The following is a 27,513-nucleotide window of genomic DNA, read 5'->3' as shown; positions in this document are numbered from 1 at the left end:
ACACGTAAAAGAGAAGAAACCCTTTTCTTCCGGCCAAGTGAAACGGACCTACAACCGTTAAAGAGCACACTACTAATTTTGTATTCTGAAATTCCTAGCCAAAGTAACCATAGTACATAGAGCACACTAGTAAACCAATTACATAGAGCACACCACTAATACACACCCCTAACATTGTGCATTTGATTCTTAGACATAACGTGGATACCGATCTAAATGCATAAATTCAAGCTGAATCGAGAGGGTCTGTGCAGGTAACAACCTGCCTATCATTGTCGCTTTTCATTCTCCTTAGCTTGAATGAAAACGAGTGCGGTGATATGGCCTGGATCGGCTTGTCAGTGACCCGAATGAAGTTGTAACTCCATGCCCCTAGTAGGGTTCCTATAACAGGTCCAACCACATAGACCCAAATTCTGAAGGTATAAAGATAGTTGACAATCCTTTTATCCTGCAAAACACCTTGAGATGCTGTTATCTGGTCAAGAACAAGTGGCACTAATATCCCTTATGGTTTTAGGTAAAACATGCATTTGCATATCACTGTTTTTCACAAAGGTTAGCAGCTTCGCTTGCTATTCTAGTACTGAGTCTGTTGCTGTCCTGAGTTTCAAAGTCTGTTATATTAGTTTAATAGGTCTTTCAATTTCAAATGGACAACTGAGTTTGTGGGAAGTGTCTTGGCGCTCAAACCAGTCTACGGGTTGAGATCTTTTGTTATGCCAACCCGTGACCAAGTGGTTTGCTGCTCAAGGCTCCAGCTAGGATTTTATGATACGTTATCCTATGCAGAGCTGGTCCCTGTGTGATTCAAAGACCAGTCGCTATCGGCTGTGTCAAGGTCCACTAATGAACTGAGTAAGAGGGTTTGAAACCTCTTTGCTCCCTGTTTTGAATCGTTCATGTTTTAGGAAAGGTATCTTTGTCTTATTGAGGTTGCTTGTGTCAACTCTCCATTTGGTTACATCACTTTCAGTATGGGAACCAAACAATTCTGTCCAAACTTTTCTGAAACATGTTGAGGTCAGCTTGCATCATCTTTGATGCCTTGTCTGCCTATATATATCTATAGCTTTGGCTTTGCTCAATGGTTGTTGAAAACTGTCTTATTGCGTTTTCTTTGTTGAGTCTAGTTTTTAGCTTGCATTGTTCATGCTGCTCTAAGTCTTCTTCGTGACTGTAAACCTTAGAGCTTGAACTCAAAACTTCTTTCATCAACTCATATCATGTTGCATACCATGAGGGATGTGTAGTGAAACCAACCCAAGAAGTGTTCAAGGTTGAATCAGCTAGTGGTTAGCTGAATTCACGAATAAGGCTTCTAAAAGTGTTCCATGTTGTAAGAGCTTAGAAACAAGAGAGGGAATAAGTCTAGACTAGTTCGGGACTAGGAAGGATAGCATTGTGGTAGTGTATCACTAGAACTATTATTCTTGTAAGAAGTTACTTCAACTTAGTGGAAAGTTTTGTCTCTCAAGAGTTAGAGACACGTAGTTTTTCTCCCTGCATTCAGGGTTTCTGCGAGTAAAAAAAACTTCCTTGTGTTGATTCTTTATTTGCTGCAATTTACTTTCTGCAAACTCGTATCATGTGAATCTGGGATAACACAAGTCATTGTTATCCTCGAATACAAAAGTCAACGAAAATTCAAAAAAGGCCTATTCACCCCCCTTTAGGACCTTTAAGTGGTACCAGAGCAGTTCCTAGCCTTTGCTAGTAAGATCCTCGGGTTTTAAAATGGGTGATAGAGACACTTCTGTAAACTGTCCTCCATTGTTTGAGGGAAGGAACTTTTCACAATGGAAAATCATGATGACCGCATTCTTTATTTCCCAAGATGATGGGAAACAATGGATGATGGTTGAGGATGGCTGGTCAGCCCCAGAACGGACCTCGATCCAGGTAGGTGCAAGTGTGCCGAAGCCTAGATATGAGTGGACCGATTCAGAAAAAATTGCTGCTTGGATGAATATCAAAACTCTTAACAGTTTGTACTCGGCTTTCTCTGAGGGGGAGCGCAAAAGAATCATTACCTGTATCTCAGCCAAACAGGCGTGGGAAGTGTTGCTAACAACCTATGAAGGTAATGAGCAAGTGAGAGAACAGATGCTCCAAGATCTTTTGTTAGATTTTGATGAGCTGAAAATGTCCGAAAGTGAGTCAATAGATGAGTTTTATAGTCGTATTTTGAACATAACAAATCAGTGTGCTGGTCTTGATTCTCCTCTAGAACAATCTAGGATTGTCAGAAAGTTACTTAGAGGTCTTCCTCCTAGTTTTGAGAATAAGAGAGTAGCCATATAGGAATCCAAGGATTTGAGAACCTATTATCTAGAAGAGCTAGTAGGAAACCTGAAAACCTATGAAGCCCATAAGAAGGGTTTGATGAAAGAAAAATCCATTGCCCTCTCCTCTGTCAAGGAAACTGAGTCAAGTTTACAGATTAAAATTCCTGAGGATGTCGAATACAGTTTAGAAGAGTGTGCCCTCCTTACAAAACAGTTTGAAAACTTTCTCAAGAAAAGAAGGAAACCGTTCTCCTTGAACCGGGGTTTTGGGAAACCTAGATTTGGTGTGACATCACAAGATAGAGGTCATGACAGATATCCTAGGAATTCTCGTGTTGAGTCCTCTCAGGATAGAGGTCAAGATAGAAATCCTAAGGGTAAGAGTTCCCAAAGAAGCGATGTGTGTTTTGAGTGTAAGGGTGTGGGACATAGAGCTGTTGATTGTGCAAATAGGAGGATTCACCATCAGAAGGCTCTTGCCGTCACTTATAGTGACAGTGAAGAGGATCCCTTGTCTGATCAAGAGGAGGACACTGTGGCTTTCATAGCTCGGGTTGTCCTTGATCCCTCTTTGGATCATGATGAAGAACCAGTTGCCTTCATTGCCACGGTATCTCAAATCGAGACTCCGGAGGATGATGAAGATGATGATGGAATGCAAAAGTTCACTGAACTTGTCAACACATCAAAGTCCATGTTATCTAAGATAGATATCCTGACCAAAGATCTTGCAAAGTGTGAAAAAGAGAAAACAAGGATACAAGCTGAATTGCTGTCCCAGCAAAAAGTGTGGAGAGCCTAAAAGCTGAGTCTAGAAAGTTCTCTTAGTGGTCTTAAGGCTGATAAGCTAATGCTTGAAGTTTCTCTCAAGGAATCTCAACAACAGTTTGCTAAATTTTCAATAGGGTCTGAAAAATTGACCAAGATGTGTGGAATGGGTAGACCAGATAAGAACAAACAGGGTTTAGGGTTTGGAACTGGCGAGAACTCTAAGAATAGTGGAACTGTGTTTGTCAAAAGTAAAGTTCCTGATGCTAAAATAGTGACTAACAAGGTTGAGTCTCTAAAAAGATTCAAACCTACCTGTCATCACTGTGGTGTTCCTAGTCACATCCGACCTTTTTGTAGGAAACTCCAAAACAGCCAGGCATACCCTAGGAGAAACCAAGAGTCTACCAGTTTTCAGAACAATAAGTCAGTTGCAAGTTTCTTCACATCTTTCCAAGCCACTCTAGAAAAGTCCCTACAGGAATTTGCTAGGATAGCTAAGGGTCTTTCTGTCCCTGTAGCTAGAGAACCGAATAAGAGCTTAGCTTGGGTTAAGAAGAAGGAGTCCAGACCTCATGTTCTCCAAACCCCACACACAGATTCAAAGTCTTTTGATGAGTGTGACAGTAATCCTGATGAGAAAAACATTGTCTGTTTCTTGTCACATGTCTGGACAAATCTAAGGCATGTTAAGGAGTCTAGAACAGTAGCAGTGTGCCGCGTAACTCTTACAGCTCTCACAGCGCGTTGTGCTGATTCCTGGTACATAGACAGTTGTGCTTCAAGGCACATGACTGGAGATCCCAAGTGGTTTTCGTCTATGGATGACATTCATCCTGAAGGGAATGTTGGTTTTGGGGATGGAGCTCGGGCTCCGATAGTGGGAAGTGGGACAGTAAATGCCCCTGGTCTTCCTTGTTTGAAAAACGTCCTACTGGTCAAGGGTTTAGAAGTGAGTTTGTTAAGTGTAAGTCAGATTGTTGATGAACATGATTCAGTCACCTTTGATAAGCAGAGATGTGTTGTCTTAGATGGTAAAGAAAAGAGCATAATGAGAGGAAAGAGAACTAGGGATCAATGCTATTGTGTTGTAGCGAAAGAGAAGTTTTCACCCCAACTTTGTTTTAGATCTATGATCTGTGAGGAACCCGTAGATCTCTGGCATAGACGAATGTGTCACTTGAACCATCAAGATATAGTGAAGCTGTCTTCAAAAGAAGCCGTCAGAGGGATACCAAAGCTTGCCGGTATCCCCTAAGGTATGTGTGGTGAATGTAAAGTTGGTAAGATGACTTGGACCTCTCATCCTCTATTAAATGCTGATCCTACTACTCATGTTCTTGAACTGCTGCATCTAGACTTAGTAGGACCTGTTGAAACTAAAAGTATTGGAGGAAGAAAGTATGCTCTTGTAATTGTTGATGATTTTTCTAGATTCACTTGGGTGAGATTTTTGTCTAACAAAGGTGAAACTTTTGAAAATTATTACAGTGTTGCTAAGAGAGTCACAAATGAGAAATTGAATGATGACATGCATATTGTTAGGATCAGATCAGATCATGGTACTGAATTCGAAAACTCTTATTTTGAAAATTATTGTGAAGAGTTTGGTGTGCATCATGAATTCTCTGCTCCTATCACTCCACAGCATAATGGCATTGTAGAAAGAAAGAATAGAGTTCTTGTGGAATTATCTAGGGTTATGCTAGCTGCATCTGGTCTTGATCATTCTTTTTGGGCAGAAACAGTAAACAATGCTTGTTACACATTAAACCGTGTAATTCTTAGACCTGGAACAACCATGACTCCCTATGAGATCTGGATAGATAGAAAACCAAATATCTCTCATCTCAAAGTGTTTGGAAGTCCTTGCTTTATCTATAGGGACAGAGAGTATTTGACAAAGTTTGATGCTAAAAGTGACAAGGGTGTGTTCCTCGGCTATGCTGGAAATAGTCGAGACTATCGGGTGTATAACAAGAGAACTTGCAAAACTATGGAATCAGTAAATGTGGCTGTTAATGATGCTCTTGTTTGCAAGAATGATGGGTGTGTTTTGTCTGAGCAGGTATCTGAACAAGAAGCTGAACCTACTTCATCTGAAACCAAGTCTGATCAAGGAGATAATGACTCAGGGATGGATGATGACACAGATCTTCCAGGATCTGGGAAGGATAGTACGCTTGCCATTCAGCCAATTCACAGAAGCGGCAAAAGACAAGTACAGAAGGACCATGATCTATCCCATGTAATTGGGGATGTGTCTAAAGCCAGAAAGACTAGGAGTAAGACTGGTTGGTTGGTGAGCAATTTCTCAGTGTTTAAATGCTTTGTTGCTATACATAAAGATGACATCAACACCATCACATACTATGGCTTTGTTTCTATAATATAGCCAAAGAATGTGAAGGAAGCCTTGCTTGATGCTGATTGGATCAGTGCCATGCAAGACGAGTTGAACCAGTTTGAAAGAAGCAATGTTTGGCATTTAGTGTCTAGGCCTAAGGACAAAAATGTCATAGGAACCAAATGGGTGTTCAAAAATAAAACTGATGAAAAAGGCATTGTCACCCGAAACAAGGCAAGACTTGTTGTGCAAGGGTATTCTCAAATAGAAGGTTTAGATTTTGATGAGACCTTTGCTCCTGTAGCTAGACTTGAGTCAGTTCGTCTTCTACTTGCCGTTGCTTGCTATTTGAAATTTATCTTGTATCAAATGGATGTGAAAAGTGCTTTTCTGAATGGTATCCTCAAAGAGGAAGTGTATGTGGAACAACCCCCAGGATTCCAGAGTCTTACCCATCCTGACCATGTTTACAGGTTAGATAAGGCCCTCTACGGTCTTAAGCAAGCCCCTAGGGCTTGGTATGAGAGATTGTCGAATCACCTTGTTGACCATGGATATGTGCGAGGCTCAGTTGACAAAACAATGTTTGTCAAATGTACCTCAGAGCACATTATCATTGCTCAGATATATGTTGATGACATAGTGTTTGGGTCTACTTCTCCATCTCTGGTGCATGAGTTTACTGAGCTCATGAAGAAAGAATTTGAAATGAGTCTCTGTGGGAAGTTAAGCTACTTCTTAGGTCTTCAAGTTGTGCAAAGTCAAAATGGTCTGTTTATCTGTCAATCTAAATATGCACAGGACCTTGTTAAGAAGTTTGGGATGGAAACGGCCACTGCCTTCCCCACTCCTATGAGCACCAGTTGTAAAATCAGTGCTGACCTGTCTGGTATTAATGTGGACCAAACCAATTATAGGAGTATGATTGGAAGTCTTATGTATTTGACTGCTAGTAGACCAGATATTGCTTATAGTGTTGGTGTATGTGCTCGTTATCAAGCTAATCCCAAACAATCTCATGTCAAAGTAGTAAAGCGCATAATCCGATATGTTACTGGAACTCTTGATCATGGAATTAAGTACACTTTTGACACTAATGTTGAGATTGCAAGATACACTGACTCGGACTGGGCTGGAGATGCAAATGACAGAAAAAGCACTTCCGGTGGTTGCTTCTTTGTAGGCAACAATCTTGTTTCATGGCATAGCAAGAAGCAAAATTGCACCTCTCTCTCTACTGCTCAAGCTGAGTACGTAGCAGCTGGTAGTTGTTGCACACAACTCATGTGGATGAAACAGATGCTTGCAGACTATGGTTTCCAGCAAGGTACGTTATCTCTTTTCTGTGATAATACTTCTGCCATAAACATCTCAAAGAATCCAGTGTTGCATTCTAGGACCAAGCATATAGAGATAAGATATCACTTCATTCGTGGCTTGGTTGAAGAGAAACTACTTGAGCTTACTTTCATTCCAACTGAAAAGAAATTAGCTGATTTGTTCACTAAACCACTTGACAATGCTAGGCATTTGAGTTTGTGCAAGGCTATAGGGTTGTGTGACAACAAGTAAATACTTCCCCTGCTAGTGTGTGTGTTCTGTTGGTGTACATATGTTCTGAAATTTAAAAAAAAAAAAAAAAAACTTTTGTTTCCAGTTCCTCTTTACAGGTTCAGGATTAGAAGACCTTCTTGGTATCCTTAGTCAGTTTTTGAACTTGACCTAGGTGACTATCTGTCTTTCCTTGCCTTGGTTTAGGCTTACTCTTCACATAGGTGTGTGCACATGTTTTGATGGTGTTATACGTGGCCTGGCTTTTATTGCAAATCTGCAGTCCTCTTAAGCTCACTCGTAATGATCACTTTGGTTGCACTAAAACTTGGGCTATATACTTGAGATGAGAGTTCATACTAAGGGGGAGTTTGCATACCAAACTAATCTCAAAGTAAACATTCCTTGATTGTGGTGAACAATACAAGGGTGGGCTGAAAAGAGGCTGGTTTGAAGGTTGAGGTTCAAAGAACTCAATGATCTAGGCTAATCTCAAAGTACACATTCCTTGGTCGTGATGAACGATATAAGGGTGGGAAGAAACGAGATTGGTTTAGAATTAGGAAGTCTGGTTGGAACAAAGTTGAAAGAAAATGAATGACAAATCACAAATGACTTCTTGAATCAGCTAATCCTCCACTTGTCATTTTATGCAGTGGGGATTTCTGAGATGCATTCTATCCTTCGATGAGTTCGGATGATGTGTCCATATGAGTGTCCTTGTTACACATATTGTCTAAGGTCAACTGATCTTGTGAAGCAATGACACATTTTCTGCTACTTGAACCTATGAGGATGATTTCTCAGTTAAGGCTGTGATATTAATCAAATAAATTCATGGTTAAAAGTAGCCTCTGGACTTTAAAATCAAATTCTGGAGAGATAAGGATGGAAGGACCAGATGATATCCTTGCATGACATGGCTCACATTGACAATAAATACTTAGTTGATGCCCTCAAGTTTATCAAGCACCATGTGGTTATTATCTCACTTACACACTCACTCTAAAGTGTTGCAAATAAAAATAGAGACCATTGGGACTTGTCACTATCACAAACCTTTGTGATTTGCTTTTGTTTGATCAAGGTTTGTTTGTTTGTTATGATATGTCACCTTGTGAGTCTATGCTTAAATTGACTTCAAAAACCAAGGATGCAAATTGAATGGTCATTTTCCTTAAAGCTTGTTTGTGCAGTCATTTTCTCTAAGAGTGTTCGTCAGAAACAAACAATTTTTCGGTTTTTCATATGCATACTCTTAGGGGGAGTATAGACTTGAGTAGCTTTACTCTTGGATTATGTTTGTCTGCATGTGCTTACATGGTTCTTCTATGAGTTTTCATTGGTCCTTCTGAGCGGTGGTGTTTTGTCACGTCTCAAAACATCATCATTGCATGGTTTTGGTTATTTAATTCTTATAGCCGTTTTGAGCAGTTGGGATTAGTGGGGTTGACGGTTTTCGAGACACTATGATCGTGTCCAACGCTTCCGCCTTCTCATTAACCGGTCTTTCTCTCTTCTCTTATCTTTTCAAAACCCACTCATTTTCTTTTCATCTCCTTCTCTGCTCTGCGTTCTTCCAATCCAAAGCTTTCTCAACCAAAAATGTGGGACAAGCCTGTTGGGCCAAATTTTGTCAATCTTGGGGAGGAACCCACCATGCAGGAACCCCTAAACCTGCTTCCCATCCAGGCTGAAGTGCCTATCTCTGGAGGTCAATCTCTTCGGCTTACTGCTACCCCTGGCGGTCCCTCCATAGCAGACAAGCTTGAAGCTCTAAGAGACCTAGTTTCTCCTCCTGCTCTAGGTAAGAGGCCTCGCTCTCCCTCCGGTGAAAAACCAGTCAAGGTCGCTAAGCCAACTCTCTCCAGTGGTGGTGGACCATCCACAGCGGTTCCTTTTCCTCCATCCTCTCCGGTTAAGTCTCCAATTAGATCTTCCTCTCCTTCTTCTAAGGGTGTATGGACCGAGGTGCCTGTCCCAGCCCCTGAGCCCAAATCCAAGCGGTTCACCTCCAAACGTAGGGTTACCAGATCATCCTCTACTCCTCAGGAGCCCTCTGCACCAACTGGTGCTCCAGCTCCGGTTGAGACCTCCTCGGAGGTCCCTGCTTCTGGGTCTCCGGTGTCTAGGCGACCTCCTCCTTCCAAGGCTCCTGCCAAGCCCTCCTCCAGTGCTAATCCCTCTCGTCCTGGTCCTCGGAACTCGGTTGACAAAGGCAAGGGTCCCATGGATGGCAACAGGCCTCCCCAGTCCACCATGCCTCCCAAGAAGAGATATGTTGAGGTATCCCACTCCTCTGTTCCTCCTCTTTCTCACTTTCAATCTGAGGCTAGTCGAGATTATTTCTGTACTTCTATTGTCACTAAGAGAATAGTGTTTGAGAGACTTATCGCTTTTGATTCTCTGCTTCCTGAAGTTAAGAAATTAGCTGTTCACTGGGGTTAGGATCAGGTTCTGATATCCTTCCATAGGGTCAATAGGACTTGGGTTCAAGAATTTTATGCCAATTTTCCTCAGAATGCACCTGAAAAGGTGAAAATTCAATCTCAGCACCCCATTGTTGTCAAGGTTAGGGATAAGGATGTTGACATTTCTCCTCCTAGGATTCGATCTAGCCTGTTTCTCCTTGCCACAGAACCCAACTCAGTCAAACTGGTTTTTGATTACATCAAATCTGTCTCTCTTCTTGAGCTAGGAGGAGCCCTTTATCAGTCCACTTTTCCTCAGCCAGAGATCACTGCTTCTCATCTTTCCAGTCAATTTATGTCTGAGCTGTGCAAGCTTTTAGGGTTTATGGTTAGATCACTTTTGACTCCCACCTCCAACACCAGCAAAATCACTCACCAACAGGCTGCCCTGATCAAATATCTGATTTCTAGCCCTTCCAAGCCTCGTTTTCCTGCTGAGTGTTTCATTTACAAGGCCATCAGGGGTGCGGGCACATCTCTTCGTGAGAATAGCTCTCTTGTCTTCCCTGCTGTCATCACAAAATTGTGTCTGGATGCTGGTGTACATGTCCTTGATTCTGATATCATGGCTACTGAGAATGAGGCTGCTCTGGTCGACAAGTTATCCTTGGCAAAATCGATGAGTCGGTCTGATGTGTATGTGAAATCATTGGAGCAGACCCTGCTGAAGCAAGAAATCAAGCGTCAAGTTTCCCATGTTGTTGCTACTCTACAGGCTTCCTTTACTACTCAGTTTGAGGCCCTGCGAAATGAGCTGAAGGAATCTGTGGGGACACATGCGCCTCCTGCTAACCCCTCTGGTGGGGATGGAGCCTCGTCTACCCCTTCTGAGCCTTCTTCCAGCTCTGGTTCTGAGGAGTCCTCTGATGCTTCTGCTGAGGAGTCAGAGGAAGCTGTGTGATTTTGTTGTTTTGATGTTTTACATTGTATACTGGTGTGTACTTCCCATGTTTTGTGTTTTCCATTGTAGGTTTTCTATTTCTTTTAAAACCTCTCGGATATTTTATTCTCTGTTTCCCTTTGGTATTCCTTGCCAAAAAGGGGGAGAATTAGTTATAGGAATTGTTGGTTTATGTTTATAAGACATTGTTTGTTTTTATGGCTGTTCAATACAATGTTTTATGGTTGTTTAATGCAATAGCAAATTCTCAGTGTTAGTGTGCTAATAACTCAGTTGTAGTTTCTGTGATTCTTCACTTGTTCTTGAAGTTGTTTTCTGCAGGTTGTTTTCCCTACAAATGAAGTGTTTTGTGAAGGAATGCCAAAGGGGGAGATTGAAGGTATAAAGATAGTTGGCAATCCTTTTATCCTGCAAAACACCTTGAGATGCTGTTATCTGGTCAAGAACAAGTGGCACTAATATCACTTATGGTTTCAGGTAAAACATGCATCTGCATATCACTGTTTTTCACAGAGGTTAGCAGCTTCGCTTGCTATCCTAGTACTGAGTCTGTTGCTGTCCTGAGTTTCAAAGTCTGTTATATTAGTTTAATAGGTCTTTCAATTTCAAATGGACAACTGAGTTTGTGGGAAGTGTCTTGGCGCTCAAACCAGTCTAAGGGTTGAGATCTTTTGTTATGCCAACCCGTGACCAAATGGTTTTCTGCTCAAGGCTCCAGCTAGGATTTTATGATACGTTATCCTATGCAGAGCTGGTCCCTGTGTGATTCAAAGACCAGTCGCTATCGGCTGTGTCAAGGTCCACTAATGGACTGAGTAAGAGGGTTTGAAACCTCTTTGCTCCCTGTTTTGAATCGTTCATGTTTTAGGAAAGGTATCTTTGTCTTATTGAGGTTGCTTGTGTCAACTCTCCATTTGGTTACATCACTTTCAGTATGGCAACCAAACACTTCTGTCCAAACTTTTCTGAAACATGTTGAGGTCAGCTTGCATCATCTTTGATGCCTTGTCTGCCTATATATATCTATAGCTTTGGCTTTGCTCAATGGTTGTTGAAAACTGTCTTATTGCGTTTTCTTTGTTGAGTCTAGTTTTTAGCTTGCATTGTTCATGCTGCTCTAAGTCTTCTTCGTGACTGTAAACCTTAGAGCTTGAACTCAAAACTTCTTTCATCAACTCATATCATGTTGAATACCATGAGGGATGTGTAGTGCAACCAACCCAAGAAGCGTTCAAGGTTGAATCAGCTAGTGGTTAGCTGATTCATGAACAAGGCTTCTAAAAGTGTTCCATGTTGTAAGAGCTTAGAAACAAGAGAGGGAATAGGTCTAGACTAGTTCGGGACTAGGAAGGATAGCACTGTGGTAGTGTATCACTAGAACTATTATTCTTGTAAGAAGTTACTTCAACTTAGTGGAAAGTTTTGTCTCTCAAGAGTTAGAGACACGCAGTTTTTCTCCCTGCATTCAGGGTTTCTGTGAGTAAAAAAAACTTCCTTGTGTTGATTCTTTATTTGCTGCAATTTACTTTTTGCAAACTCGTATTCTGTGAATCTGGGATAGCACAAGTCATTGTTATCATCGGATACAGAAGTCAACGAAAATTCAAAAAAGGCCTATTCACCCCCCTCTAGGACCTTTAAATTCCCTTGTAGTATGAACTAGCAAGTGCAGGTCCTAGTGTTCTGGCTGGGTTCATGGAGCCACCTGATATTGGTCTAGTTATATTCACTAGGTTAGTTTCTTGGCGAGTTTTAACAACAAAATTATAATGAACTTAAGGGCCAGATCTGCTTACCCTGCAAAAATTGATGTTATGCATACTGCAGAGCCAACCGCTATACCTGCTAGCTCCCCAATCTGTTGTCAACATAGAAATGTTAGAGAATAAGTGGAAGTCCATGGCAAAAGAAATTAGCTAGGGAGAAAAATGCTGTACAGCTTTAGTATCTGTGGCGACGGCAGAAGTGATGAACATCATGGAAAATGTCATGACTATCTCTACGATTAGAGCTTGAATATCTGATCCAGAAGGTGATGTTGTTCCCACATGCTTAATGGGATGCAATAGTATAGACAGAGTAAAAGAGGCTGATATTGATCCTGTTAGTTGTGCTACTGCATAAATTGGTACCTGAAAGAAAATAAGGTTTTGTATAGAGAATCCAAATAATGTAGTGTTCAGCTAAGCCAAAAGTTAACCTCTGATAAATCGATACCAAAATGAAAGATAAATTCCAGTACAATAATATTAGTGTTTTCTTATGTCCTTTTGTTTGTGTGGAGGGAAATTAATGATCCCATATGATGCCCCTGAACTGACCCCATAAGAACCTTTCATGTGGGTGTCATGGTCTCCAGATGTGTGTATTGCATGTAGATGGCCATCAATTGGATCGTCTATTTGTTTTGTCCAGAATGCACACAAATTCAATCCAAAAAATAAAAAATTGTACCTACCATTCGTTTGAAGCATAGGAATCTCAGAATGAAAGAAAGCTAGCTGTGTACCTGTTTCCATGGAAAATGCCTCACCGCAGCAAAAGCTAGAGTGACAGCCGGGTTCATGTGTGCTCCGGAGATGTGGCCAACGGCATAGATCATGGCCGTTACTATGAGCCCTCCGACTATGGAAGCTCCAAGCTTTGAGACCTTGTGTTCATCGCTAGCTGAAAGAGCAGCTGAACCACATGTCACAAACACCAACAGAAACGTTGCTATAATATCTGCCACCACCTATGTTGCATACAAAAAGAAGAAGAAAAATTTGTACGTGTTACTTCCACACGCATAGACTAGACTAAAGAATGTAAAAATTCACTACAATCTCAAGATAAAATTATACAGCTTACCTTTTTCAAAAAGCCAGGAGGGTAATGCTGTTCAAATACTGATGATTTCTGGAAGTCGAACTCGTTTGTCTCGTTTCTGAGTTCTGTAGGCTCTTTTGTGGCCATTGCTATACAAATGGTTAGAGAGAACCTGCAATATTCTGGAATGGTGTTGATGGAAAGGAATGAAGGATGTAAGTAGTATATATATATACGGTCGAAAGTTGCAGCTGCCTAGCGGAAGTAGTCTTTGCTCTCCAACATGGTAGTTCAGATTTCAATTTCAATCGTCAAAGATGTTGGAGGGCTCTCAAAGCTAGGATGGTGTTTGATGACAGTGGCGCTAACAGTTTACATAAAAGAGAAGGTTCCAACCTTTTTGGTGGCAAAGTGGGGATCGGAGGAGTGGTCTTGGTTAGATACTTCATAAAGACAAGGAAAATATGACTGGAAATTGAAAACGATAGAATAGAATCTCCTTAATTAGTTTTAAAATGGTTGATTAGGTATACATGCTTTAGTTGCTTGAAAAAAGATCTCGGGGAAGTCTTGCTTTGTTTACTTTGAAAATAGCTAGGTAGCTAGGTAATATCGTTTGCCAATGGTAGTTAGCCAGGAAATGATTACTTCTGGTGATGATAACTAAAATGTAGTAAACAATGGCACTGGAAAAACTTAGCTAGGAGGTATATAAACTAGGGGAGCCATTTTAAGTTGAGAACTTGGTGAGGACTTTTCGGTTTATGGTTTAAAAGACCTATTTTTCGATCACATCTTGACATCTTATCCGTTCAGTTTTTAGGTCTATATGTGTAGATCAACTCTACAAATTTTCAGCTAAATCGGTGATCGTTAAGGTAACAAACTATATCAAATTAATGGACGAACCAAATATGTCAAACATGAACCGTTCAAGTTCATAATTGGTAAATCATCCTTATGAATGTCTTAACGATTTTCAATATGGCTGAAAATTTACAGAAATGATTTACTCATAAATACCTATAAACTGAACGGTCAAGATGTGAATATAAGATTGAAATGTGGGATAAGCTGAAAAGTCCTCACCAAGTCCTTAACTTAAAGGTCCTCACTAGAAAGACTCCTTATAAACTAGTATACTTTTCAGTCGTGCAAAGAGGCCAGGATCTTTTCTGTCAAGCGTACCTGCCCATTGTCATCATCAATACTCCTCTTTTGGATCATATCATTAGGTCAAGTTTTGAGCAAGAATTAAAATGAATGGGGCAATGGCCTCAATCATGGACAGGTCAAGAATATCATCTTATTATCTCTAAAAGTGCCCTCAAAATCGCTCCGGCTGGAGGCCCTGCACCTCCCGCGTTTCCGCCGGACTTATATATAAATTAATTAGATAGGTAAGATTGCATAGAAATCTCAGACTTTCAACCTACCAATTAGTTTTCATTGTTTTTTGTTTTTGTTTTTTTGTTTACATGAACTTTCAATTTTCATCAGTCGTGTGTAAATTTTGAAATTGACTTTAATGATTACGTCACAAGCTGAGTTGACTCAAACATGTTGACCCACTTTTACAGATTATGAACCCTTTAGAAGAGTATAATGGACATTTTCACATTCCACCCTAAAATTAAAAACATAAACGCCCTAGCAATAGTGCAAAACCACGACTCTTCCTATTTCTCAAATGAAGGGTGAAAGGCTGAAAAGTGGGCCACTATCTCGACTCCAACTCACTAGATGACATCACATTTCGAGCTAAATTCAAATTTTGGACTAGGGTGATGCATTTTGAAAGTTTAGGAATTGAACTGATTAAAAAAAATGATCAGGGATTGAACTGATTTTACCCCTAAAGTTTGGGCTTCAAATCCTCTGTCACCGATTCCCTATCTCCTTCCCTGTAACCCTATTGAAATTTGACATCTAATCAGCTTAACACCCACACCACCCCCCCTGTTAACCTTGTTAAACCCTCTCACTAACTAACTCTAACTCATCTCTAATTTGTACTTAAATATATTTAGCAAAACCTAGGTGGTGACCCTCTTCTTCTTTTTTATGGCAAAAAAAAAACCCCCTCTTTCTTCTTCGTCTGAAACTCCTCTTTCAAGTACAGCATAACCAGTTTCATTGGCAACTTAGAATGACATACCTAAGAAGCTTTCCAAAAGGGACAAAAGTACATGAACATCAGTAAGTTCAAAACTTCAAGACATCTTTGTTTAATCCTTGTATTAATTTGTAGAAGAAAACTAATGTACAGATATCAGTGGGGTATGCAATTGGATATTAGATACCTACAGTAATACAACCATACAAATTAAAAGCTTCAAAAACTAATTAATCGAGCATAGAAGAGTCCAGTGGAGGCTTCAAGACCAATTTGATTCCTGGGCTCCTACTTAACGAACTTCACAAGAAAATCCATCTTCTTCTTTCCAATCTTATTCCGCAGGGTTTGAGCCAAAACTGAAACATAAGAAGCCTATTCAGTGCTAGCCTCACCAGCCTTCCTTGAGCTCTTCACCGTTCTCTCATACACTTCAGGAACCAACATCGCGATATTAGCCATGATAGTATCTCTCAGGGGTTTCAGACCAAGAAGAAGAGGGTTTTTTTTTGTCAATGAAAAAAGAAGAAGATGATTGACGTTTGATATTCACCACCAAATTTTGCTAAATATAATTAAATTTTAGATTACAGATGAGTTAGAGTTGGGTTAGAATTAGAGTTAGTTAGAGGGTTTAACAAGGTTAATAAAGGTTAGGGGGTGTTAAGCTGAGTAAGCAAAATTGTCAAATGTCAAATTTTAATAGGGTTACAGGGAAGGAGATAGAAAATTGGTGACAGAGGATTTGAAGCCTAAAGTTTGAGGGGGTAAACTGAATTTAATCCTAACTTAATAGTTGTATAGAAAAGATGTAATGATTGTCCAACACCTTTAGAGGTGATACTCATAAGTCGATCATAACAATCAATCACAAATCCAAACAGGAGATTATAATTCAATAAGATTGGGAATAGATTAGTGAGTGATAATACGTGTGGATCCTTGTATGGCGGAGCAAGAGGAATTAGAACATGAAAAGTATCCGATCCTCAAAACCTAACAAGATAATGTTGACAGAAGTTTGGGCATTTCTGGGTGTTGTTACGTGCAACACAGGATACCGATTCCATTTCAACCAAGCAAATTAAGCTGCAACTCAATTGCTTAATTATCCCACATTTATATATCATCATCAACTTTGTAACGAGACAGAGACTTTTTTTTTCTTTTCTTTTCTTTTTGGAAATCAAGATCTCTTATTGGACTCTCGGTCTCTGTATCAGAATTAAATTTTGGCTTATGTGATTAGAGCTTTATCTGTGGCCGAGCGAAGGAGTTGGCTCTGATCGTGATGGGTTAATTTTCTTCTTAGCACGCCTATCATGGACGAGAATTCTTTGCAAGACGACGATGAATTCGTTGGTAGAGGCTCGACCACGGAATTAACTATTGTCTAGCTAAGAGACATAAGTGATTCAATAATTTTTCCTATAAATGTTACAATAGTGGGTAATTTTTGAGTGTGTATGTAGTGAGAGTTCTGTATTGTTTTTGAAAGTTAAAATAAGATTTTTTTTTGTTGATGAGTTAAAATAAGATACGTACCATGAACTATAAACATGCATAAATGAAAGTCAAACCGAGTCTATATTGACTGATCTACGATCGATATTCTGCATATATAGAGTTGTACATTAATTTCAAGCTAAATCTAGAGGGTCTTTGCAGATGGAAACAGCCTGCCCATGAACATCGCTCTTTATTCGACGAAGCTGGAGTGAAAGTGAACGTGATGGACTTGCCTGAACAGGCTTGTCATTCACCCGAATGAAGCTGTAAGACCATATGCCCCTAGTAGTGCTCCGATCACCGGTCCGACCATGTAGATCCATATCCCGTTGTAGTATGCACTAGCAAGCGCTGGTCCGATTGTCCTGGCTGGATTCATAGATCCACCTGATATTGGTCTGAACATATCACTCCAAACCTCTTTCATTAGTTTATGACGTAATAACGAACAGATTAAGTGCTGTCAAGAACGGTTGCTTACCCAGCAAAGATGGATGTTATGCATACTGCAGACCCAACTGCTATACCTGCTAGCTCTCCTATCTGCATGTCAACGTTGAATTGTAACTATCAGAATTGGAATAATCAGTTCATGCATGGCAGACAAATTGAAGGTTAAAAATGAAGTATGTGATCGAGTTAGGGCACTATTTACAGCTTTAGTATCGGTGGCAACTGCTGAAGTGATGAACATCATAGAAAATGTCACGATTATCTCTGTGACCAGAGCTTGAAGCTCTGATCCAGAAGGTGATGTAGTTCCCACATGCTTAATGGGGTGCAGTAATACAGACACAGTAAATGAGGCTGAAATTGATCCAATTAGTTGTGCTAATGCATAAACTGGCACCTGAAATGACAAGAAAGAAGCTTTAACATATGAATGAATCAGTCTTTGATGAATGAATCTTAAGACACATTCTGATGGTAAGAGTAGGTGTGTGATCAACTTAAAATGTAGCCCAGACTCCAGATCGAGTGTCAATGCATTAATACAGATTAACCAAAACAACCATTCTGTCGTTCATCTATCGAACAGGAGGGAGTATAGAGTAGGGGGCTGATCCGCACCCATCAGAATCGCAGTGGCATTGCAGTTGATGGATAGCTGAAGACATGTTTGTGTATGATCATGATGACTTGATGAGTATGTGTGGGTTGTACATATTGATAGATAAATTAAGTAATATTAATATTCAGCAAACATGTTATGGCCAGCACTATCATATTCATTCACCACGGAACCACCAACATGGTGTTTCGATAATAGTGGTGTTGACATGGTCACCTAGCGACTAAGGAAATCATGGTCAATCACCGTTGGATGTAAATCTAAGGGTGAAAAGTATTATTTTAAAATTAAGTTGTTTTGTTTTCCACATTTGGATTTATATTCAACGGTAATTGATCACGATTTCTTTGATCACTAGGTGATTATGTAAACACTACTGGTTTCGATAAAACCATGAACCACCATGCAAAACATGATCACAATTCGAAGCCTTATATATCAAATTGAACAAATTCAGTATCTTTCCCATATGTCAAGAACTTATAAACCTTTTTCCACACGCCAAATTACAAAAATTGTACCTTTGAAACCCAGATAATTCGAATATTTTATTTATTTTATTTTAGAACTCAGATAGTTCAACTTAGATCAAAGTAGCCGAGAGGAATTAGTTACCAGTTATAGGTGAGAAGTGTCTGGTACCTTTCCTCTTCTTCAATAATGTGGGACTGATTTCCCTAATACTAGTAGGTTTTGGCTTCTGCTCAGTGTCTCCAAAAGTGTGCGTGAGAGCGCGTGTTGGCGCCATTTGATTAGCTGTTTGCGGCATGTAGAAGCTATTATTGTTGTCTTGTCATTGGTGGGTCTTGTTTGAGGAAGTCTGGCGGTTAAGCCTGGTCTAGGCATTGCTGAATCTTGCTAATTAGGCATGCGTGTCTACACCACCATAAAAAACAATGACAACGCGACGTTGATGCCATCTACTTTGATGGCTGCATTACTCTTTTGTTTGTCTCCAGCCTGAGATCAGAGGCATGCATGCGGTTGCTGCCAGAGGCCGAAGCGGAACTGGTTCAGGGGACAACAATAGAGAGGAGAGGAGATGAAAGGAGAAGAGAGAGAGAAGGTTTTCAGATCGAGGATAATGAGAGAGAGATAGAGAGAAAATTTAGTTATTGTTCTAGGATATTATGCATTTTTCTAGATATTATTTATGTGTGTCTTGGCCTTATGCCAATAGGATATGTAGTTTGACTAGATCTATGTATTCATATCCTTACCATATTGGTATTGTGTAATTCCTTATACAAAGGGCACCTATCAATGAATAAGATAATGATTACCTTGTTATCTCTCTTTCTCTACACTTTACCATTCATCACGTTATCATGCACTTTGTTCTAACCCTAGAGCCAATAGCCCACCATTTGTTTTCCGAAACCCTAAAAAGCGTTTTTTCAGCTCCTTTGTCCAACCCCCGCCCGTTTTCCTAGCTGCCAATCCCTTGGTCGCCACCTGCCGACGATTCTTGGTTTCCTCCGACTACAATTTTCAACTTCTTCAAGTGTGTGAAGTTTCGAAAGGTATGTTTTGAAACCCTAAACTTTTCCAAGTTCAATAACTCGGGGAGTATAAAATCTTTTCCTCCCTTCTTCATCTCCATTCTATGCTTGGGATTTTGTGCGTGCAGGTACCAAAATCTCGAAATTTTATTCACGAGTCAATAGTGTGTTTGATCACTCTTGCTTTCTTGTCCGGGTTGTGTATGATCAACCCCGACCTTTCTCCGGATTGTGTTTGATCAATCCGAGGCCTTTTCCGAATCGTGTTTGATCAATTTGATCAATTCGCGGTTTTTTCGGATTGTGTATGATCAATCCGAAGGACAAACCATTAAAAGTATTGTTTGTGACCTCTATCGAGTCTCATAACAGCTTGGTTTTGTATGCAAGAGCAATTTAACATTCTGCTCCTTTGAGTTTTGACATACTCGATGCCTAAGGCGGATCTTCGCTTGATATCTGTGGAACCTTTCATTGGAAATGATTAAACCATATGTTTTGACCCTCAGGCTAACAAGCCTAGATGCCAAGATTTCACATTTCATGCGCTCAAAGTCTTTGACGCACCACATTGACAAAAGTCTTCAATGACAATTTGTGCGAAAAGTAATGACCACAAACTACTGTGGAATACACTTATGGAGCGTTTCTTGAAACGTCCATCTAACTCAACTTGTTGAGTTATTAAGTCAAGTGGACTGCTTACCACTTTAATTGACTACATATTGTCGATGATCATTTGTGGCATCATGATCCATAATCTTTTTAATCTTTAGCGGATTCGATCATCATTAAGTTCTCTAGGCCCTCCAAGTTGGTTTGGAATTACCAACGAAACTTGATTTTGATCATACAATTGCAAACATGAATTGTACATACGCTAATGAGATAAAAGTATTTGAGATTGTCCCCCTAATGTGGGGATAACGAAATGGGTCACGGCAACAGCAGAAAATGTTGTGCATGTAAATGAAGAGCTCTCTTTGGGTCAAGAAATGTATACACAAATGCTAAGAATTTTGAAACCCAACCCACAAGAAACATGGGCCAACCGAGGCCCAATTAACATCTGTGGCTCTCTTTGGGTCCCTACTGTACATTATTCAAACCAGCCCAATTGAATACCAGCGGTTGAATAGTCGAATGGAGAATCCTGCATGGCATATAAGGATCTCTTTTACGAATTTATTCATTACCTATAGCCTAGCTAATTCCCTGAGAATATGATCTAAGATTGAATTTGATACTTCCCCAAATCAATGTCGAGTTTCTCAAGTTCTCACACTAGTGATGAATTGAGAGTCTCTCATCTGTGACAGTATGTGAGCTCTTGTATAATATAATGACCCAATTGCTCCGACCCACAATATATAGGACTAAACTCGTGAAGATCTCATTGATGTGATATGATGACCAATTGATGCATCCATGAAAAGAGAAATGGAGGCAGGGAGCTTGAGCACTTTCAGATGAACTGAACTACTGAGATCATCCGTAGTAGTCTATACTGTTTAATGGATTACAGCTAGCTGTGTTGGAACTTGGAAGTGTAAGCATGGTTATGTACTTTGGAAGCATGGCTGGGGTTATGTGTCTCCTATGTCTATTGTCCTTACGATTTCCATTCCTTACCTATTACTGTACACTTACTTGTATAGCTTAGTAGCTTACCTTGGTGTTCTCTTTGTCAGGTAATGGATGCTCTTTCCCAAATCTATGTCCAGTTTCTTTATCAACCTTTACGCAAATTTTATGGTCATTTGGTTTTAGCCATCGTCTCCAGTAACGAGGGACTATATTGATATCAAGGCTAAAATTTAATCTTTCTAAATAATAAAATATATTCATGAGATGGTGAATCATCTCCAACAAGGACAGGTTATATTTAGCCCTTTTAAATGTTTTATAGTTTTTCATTATATTTTTGAAACTTATGATTTGGTTTATTATAGTAACCATTTAATTTATATCAAAAATTAATTTTTGAGGTGAAAATAATTTTTTAAGTTATTTTTTTTCAAATGAAAGGAACAAGGTGTATATTAAAAAACTAATATTTTCGACATGTAATTATGTGATTTGATGAAAAAAGAAGAAGAAGTATAATTACGCTTCACCGTTGGATCTCAACGGTTATGGAATATGGACCATTAGATTTTGTTTTCAAAAAACAACATCACGTGGGTTTACCTACCGTTTGAATTTCTACATGATTTTTGTGAGTCCCAAAAAAGAGCTCTAGGGTCACCTTGAGGACCAAATTTAAACCTCTCCACTCACCTCCACCCCTTTTGCTCTCTAGCCTAGACTTGGCCCTCCTTATTGGAGATGGCCTTAGTTCATTACTTTCTTGGAACGGTGTGAACTAGTTCATCACCTGCTTTCACCTGCTTAAACTCAGTAAATACACTACCTACCACTACTAGTACTACTACTCAATTCATCGAAGTCCAGTATTCCTGTTCTTCTAACTTCATCATCATCACCCTGCAGGCTGCAGCCATTTAGGCATATATGCATGATATGAATTAGTCAGTGGCGACATCCAACCTAAACATGATTCATCTAAGTGAAGAATATCCAAATGATGTAATATAATATGATCATGTGAAGCAATCTCAAGTACCACTGATTTAATTGAAGTCTGGAGTTCTTTCAAGAAATATTATTGAACAAAAGTATTCCACTTAGATAATCACCTACAGCTGAAACATATCATCTCACTGATTACAACTGAGATGACTGAATCCCTCTAAAAGTTAAGTTGTTGTATGAATATTGTAGCATTTGTTAGATTAGGAGTAACATGAGAGATAGTAATGAGATGTCTGCAGGATCCACTCAGTTTTCAAAGTAATAGTGCCAATATTTGCAGACGAAGGTATAGATTTGCAGAAAGATGTGAAATAATTCGTTAACCTGGTTTAAGTGCTAGCGAGCTTCAAGAATCAAAGAAAATGACTATAGAAATATGTGGGCGATTGGACTCCATCGCTTATTCCATTTGTTTGCTGCTGTAAATCAATGGAGTAAACAAACAGAACAAGCGATGGACTCAAACGCCGACCTATTCAGTCATGAAAAATCTGATCATCACACAAGGTAAGAGGGAGAAGAAACTAGTGAGGAAACTCTATTAGCTAGCTATAGAGTTTTGGACATGTAAAAGAGAAGAAACCCTTTTCTTCCGGCCAAGTGAAACAGGCCTACAACCGTTAAAGAGCACACTACTAATTTTGTATTCTGAAATTCCTAGCCAAAATAAGTTCTTCATTTTTTTTTCATGACCTGCTTAACCATAGTACATAGAGCACACTAGTAAACCAATTACATAGAGCACACTACTAATACACACCCATAACATTGTGCATTTTATTCTTAGACATAACGAGGATACCGATCTAAATGCATAAATTCAAGCTGAATCGTGAGGGTTTGTGCAGGTAACAACCTGCCTTTCATTGTCGCTTTTCATTCTCCTTAGCTTTAATGAAAACGAGCGCGGTGATATGGCCTGGATCGGCTTGTCAGTGACCCGAATGAAGTTGTAACTCCATGCCCCTAGTAGGGTTCCTGTAACAGGTCCAACCACATAGACCCAAATTCCCTTGTAGTATGAACTAGCAAGTGCAGGTCCTAGTGTTCTGGCTGGGTTCATGGAGCCACCTGATATTGGTCTGGTTATATTCACTAGGTTAGTTTCTTCGCGAGTTTTAACAACAAAATTATAATGAACTTAAGAGCCGGACCTGCTTACCCTGCAAAAATTGATGTTATGCATACTGCAGAGCCAACTGCTATACCTGCTAGCTCCCCAATCTGCTGTCAACATAGAAATGTTAGAGAATAAGTGAAAGTCCATGGCAAAAGAAATTAGCTAGGGAGGAAAATGCTGTACAGCTTTAGTATCTGTGGCGACGGCAGAAGTGATGAACATCATGCAAAATGTCATGACTATCTCTACGATTAGAGCTTGAATATCTGATCCAGAAGGTGATGTAGTTCCCACATGCTTAATGGGATGCAATAGTATAGACAGAGTAAAAGAGGCTGATATTGATCCTGTTAGTTGTGCGACTGCATAAATTGGTACCTGAAAGAAAATAAGGCATTGTATAGAGAATCCAAATAACGTAGTGTTCTCCTAAGCCAAAAGTTAACCTCTGATAAATCGATACCAATATGAAAGATAATTCAGTAGTCAGTAAAATAATATTAGTGTTTTAATTTCTTATGTCCTTTTGTTTGTGTGGAGGAAATGAATCCATATGATGCCCCTGGACTGACCCCGTAAGCACCTTTCATGTGGGTGTCATGGTCTCCAGATGTGTGTATTGCATGTAGATGGCCATCAATTGGATCGTCTATTTGTTTTGTCCGCAATGCACACAAATTCAATCCAAAAAAATAAAACATTGTACCAACCATTCGTTTGAAGCATACGAATCTCAGAATGAAAGTGATGCACGAGCATATAAGATAATATTTAATTAAAGATTTGTAATCTTTGATATTTTATTATTAAGATAGTTTTAGAGAATTATATTATAATTATTAAGATTTATGTTTAATTAGTTTTCCTTTTTAACTTGAGGCTGCTACTTATTCTCCAAGTATTGTCACCCATATAAATATAGGTATTGTAATAGTTGTTAGGAGCTTATGTTTTATGAATAAAATCAATCTATTTGACGCATGGATTTGCCGTTTTCTACGAGTTGCTACTCTTTATTTCTGGTGTTTGTTGAGTAACTGTTGGAGGTCTGTTCTCGATACTTGATCCGCATCAGTTGGTATCAGAGCTCTGGCGAGAGCTTGGTGGATTCCCATGTCTCAGGTCGGGCGAAGAGGCAGAGGTTTCAGAATGGAGGGTCGTGACGTCAACAACAACATGGCTGAAATCAAAAGGATGCTTCAGCAACTTGCGGTATGTATCGATCGCATTGAAGCTCGATGACGGGGTCGTAAGAGTTCCGACGGGGAGAGAGACGTTACCGCCTATCATCAACATATTGATCGTATCGAAACTTTCAACCAAGACAGTGATGGTTTCGACGGGGAGATATGCGTTGGCCCATTTCATCGAAGTGCTCCGTTGTGTGAGTTGGGTGAAAGGGGAGAACCTGTTAGTTTCGACTATGAAGGTTCAAATTCTATCTTTACTTTTTCAGTCAATAATAATTCAGAAAAAGAAAAAAAGATGGTGTTGTGGATTTTAGTAAGCCACCGATTTATGATGATTGTTTTTATGAGGTTTGTTGTGGCAATTGTGGTGTGGAAGAAGATGAAGACACCAATAAAGGAGTGATCAAGGCATTGAAGAAGGATATTGACAATAATTTTGTGATTTTCTTGGAGTTAATACCTTCCTTATGCAGATTCCCAAATCCATAGTTAATCTTGTCAATCAGATCAAGGATGGTGGGGGAAATTTTGGGATTGCGAGATTGAAGTTTAAGAGAAAATTTATTGGATCATGATCAAATCAAGCATTTATTCCAAATATCTATTTATTTGGAAAGGAAGAATTCAATTGCAAACGAATCTGTCAAAAGAAGATTTGAAGCAGTGGAAGATTTTGTTTGGATTTTCTACAATCAATTGTTCAAATTCAAGGACGAATTCTTTCCAACCAAGGGAGTTTGTTGCAGGAGCATATAAGGCAATATTTAGTTCTAGATTCGTAATTTTTGATATTTTATTATTGATATAGTTTTAGGGAGTTATTTTATAATTATTAGGATTTACGTTTAATTATCTTTTCTTTTAGCTTTAAGCTACTTATCCTCCAAGTATTGTAACTCATATAAATAGGTGTATTGTAATAGTTGTTAGGGCGCTTATGTTTTATGAATAAAATCAATCTATTTAAGGCATGGATTTGCTATTCTCCAATTGTAATAGTTGTTAGGGCGCTTATGTTTTATGAATAAAATCAATCTATTTGAGGCATGGATTTGCCATTTTCTACGAGTTTGGTACTCCTTATTTCTGGTGTTTGTTGAGTGACTGTTGGAGATTTGTTCTCAATACCTGATCCGCATCAGAAAGAAAGCTAGCTGTGTACCTGTTTCCATGGAAAATGCCTCACCGCAGAAAAAGCTAGAGTGACAGCCGGGTTCATGTGTGCGCCGGAGATGTGGCCAACGGCATAGATCATGGCCGTTACTATGAGCCCACCGACTATGGAAGCTCCAAGCTTTGAGACCTTGTGTTCATCGCTAGCTGAAAGAGCAGCTGAACCACATGTCACAAACACCAACAGAAACGTTGCTATAATCTCTGCCACCACCTATGTTGCATACAAAAAGAAGAAAAATTTGTACGTGTTACTTCTACACGCATAGACTAAAGAATGTACAAATTAACTAAAATCTCAAGCTAAAATTATACAGCTTACCTTTTTCAAAAAGGGGTAATGCTGTTCAAATACTGATGATTTCTGGAAGTCGAACTCGTTTGTCTCGTTTCTGAGTTCTGTAGGCTCTTTTGTGGCCATTGCTATTACAATTGGTTAGAGAGAACCTGCAATATTCTGGAATGGTGTTGATGGAAAGGAATGAAGGATGTAAGTAGTATATATATACGGTCGAAACGTCGAAAGTTGCAGCTGCCTAGTGGAAGTAGTCTTCGCTCTCCAACATGGTAGTTCAGATTTCAATTTCAATCCTCAAAGATGTTGGAGGGCGGCTCTCAAAGCTAGGATGGTGTTCGATCATAGTGGCGCTAACAGTTCACATAAAAGAGAGGGTTCCAACCTTTTTGGTGGCTAAGTGGGGAGGAGTGGTCTTGGTTAGATACTTTATAAAGATAAGCAGGAAAATATGGCTGGAAATTGAAAGCGATAGAATATATAGAATCTACTTGATTAGTTTTAAAATGGTTGATTAGGTATACATTACTTGTTTTAATTGCTTGAAAAAAGATCTCGGGGAAGTCTTGCTTTGTTTACTTTGAAAATAGCTAGGTAATATCGTTTGCCAATGGTAGTTAGCCAGGAAATGATTAATTCTGGTGATGTCTGGTGATGATAACTAAAATGTAGTAAACAATGGCACCGGAAAAACCTAACTTAGCTAGGAGGTATATAAAGAGGCTAGGATCTTTTCTGTCAAGCTTACCTGCCCATTGTCATGCATCATCAATACTCCTCTTTTGGATCAATCATTAGGTCAAGTTTTGAGCAAGAATTAAAATGAATTGGGCAATGGCCTCAATCATGAACAGGTCAAGAATATCATCTTATTATCTCCAAAAGAGCCCTCATAATCGCTCCGGCCGGACTTATATAGAATTAATTAGATAGGTAAGATTGCGTAGAAATCTAGACTTTCAACCTACCAATTAGTTTTCATTTTTTCTTTTCTTTTCTTGTTTACATGAAAACACCTTAGACAACATAGACTCTTAATTCTCAGACTATGAAGTAGGCAGAGGTTATCAATTATCAAATCGAATAGAAAGTAATCATCAACTCCTTTTCAAAGGTTATGTACAAGGATTCATTTGACGAGCATAAGTTCTCCTACTATAACTTAATAGGGAATAGATTAGTTATTGATAATACGTACGTGTGGATCCTTGTTTGGCGGAGCAAGAGGAATTAGAGCATCTTTAACAATCTTAGTCATTTTTGAGTTAAATTTTTATCAATTAGCTAAAATGTCATTTTGGCTAGCCACTTTAGAAATGTGGCTGCATTAATGCTCTCTATTTTAGCTAGCATTACATAAATATTATTCTTCAAATAAAGATTAAATAGTTTAAATATATTTGCATATCACATAAAATATCTTATAAAGAATGTATTAAATTATAGCTAGCCTCATATGAGTTATCTCGCTCTCTATATTTAGCTAGCAAGAGTGAGATAGCTAAAAGTTATAATAGCTAAACTTTGGCTAGTCTGCTGGAGCTCTAAAAATATTAAAAAAACTAAACACGCTTTCTAAAATAACTAAAAGTTAAAATAAAGATTATGCTAAAGTTGCTCTTAGAACATGAAAAGTATCATCAAAACATAACTAGATAATGTTGACAGAAGTTTGGACATTGCTAGGTGTTGTCACGTGCAACACAGGATACTGATTCCATTTCAACCAAGCAAATTAAGCTGCAACTCAATTGCTTAATTATCCCATATATATATATATACATACATATATATATATATAGTAAGG

The 27,513-nt window shown here is 39.2% G+C and overlaps 1 protein-coding gene and 2 pseudogenes across 2 annotated transcripts; all 3 read right to left on the bottom strand.

Annotated features, from left to right (window-relative positions):
• Positions 1-226: 226 nt before the first annotated feature.
• On the bottom strand, positions 227-13,281 carry LOC101299027 (annotated as a pseudogene).
• Positions 13,282-16,890: 3,609 nt separating this feature from the next.
• Positions 16,891-21,853, bottom strand: LOC101298737 (annotated as a pseudogene). The gene is made up of 5 exons (XR_185133.1): positions 21,751-21,853; positions 21,005-21,126; positions 17,415-17,609; positions 17,241-17,302; positions 16,891-17,157 (listed from the first exon to the last, which is right to left on the bottom strand). The product of XR_185133.1 is annotated as an aquaporin NIP2-1-like (transcript).
• Positions 21,854-22,748: 895 nt separating this feature from the next.
• LOC101298452 (aquaporin NIP2-1-like) lies at positions 22,749-25,884 on the bottom strand. Its single transcript, XM_004306097.1, has 5 exons — positions 25,734-25,884; positions 25,401-25,625; positions 23,232-23,426; positions 23,091-23,152; positions 22,749-23,010 (listed from the first exon to the last, which is right to left on the bottom strand). The coding sequence occupies exons 1-5, from the start codon at positions 25,830-25,832 to the stop codon at positions 22,749-22,751; spliced, it is 843 nt and encodes a 280-aa protein (XP_004306145.1). The 5' UTR covers positions 25,833-25,884.
• Between the last annotated feature and the right edge of the window lie 1,629 nt (positions 25,885-27,513).

The sequence above is a fragment of the Fragaria vesca genome, linkage group LG6 (assembly GCF_000184155.1).
Source record: "Fragaria vesca subsp. vesca linkage group LG6, FraVesHawaii_1.0, whole genome shotgun sequence".
NCBI classification, from domain to species: Eukaryota; Viridiplantae; Streptophyta; class Magnoliopsida; order Rosales; family Rosaceae; genus Fragaria; species Fragaria vesca.
This window is presented reverse-complemented; position numbering and strand designations above follow the sequence as displayed.

Excerpts from the sequence above, each read along its gene's own strand:
- LOC101298452 (XM_004306097.1), bottom strand. The coding sequence starts at position 25,832 with ATGGCCACAAAAGAGCCTACAGAACTCAGAAACGAGACAAACGAGTTC. Across the intron at positions 23,153-23,231 it reads TCGCCACAGATACTAAAGCT|ATTGGGGAGCTAGCAGGTAT; the intron begins GTACAGCATTTT and ends TGTTGACAGCAG. Across the intron at positions 23,011-23,090 it reads ATAACATCAATTTTTGCAGG|ACCAATATCAGGTGGCTCCA; the intron begins GTAAGCAGGTCC and ends GAATATAACCAG.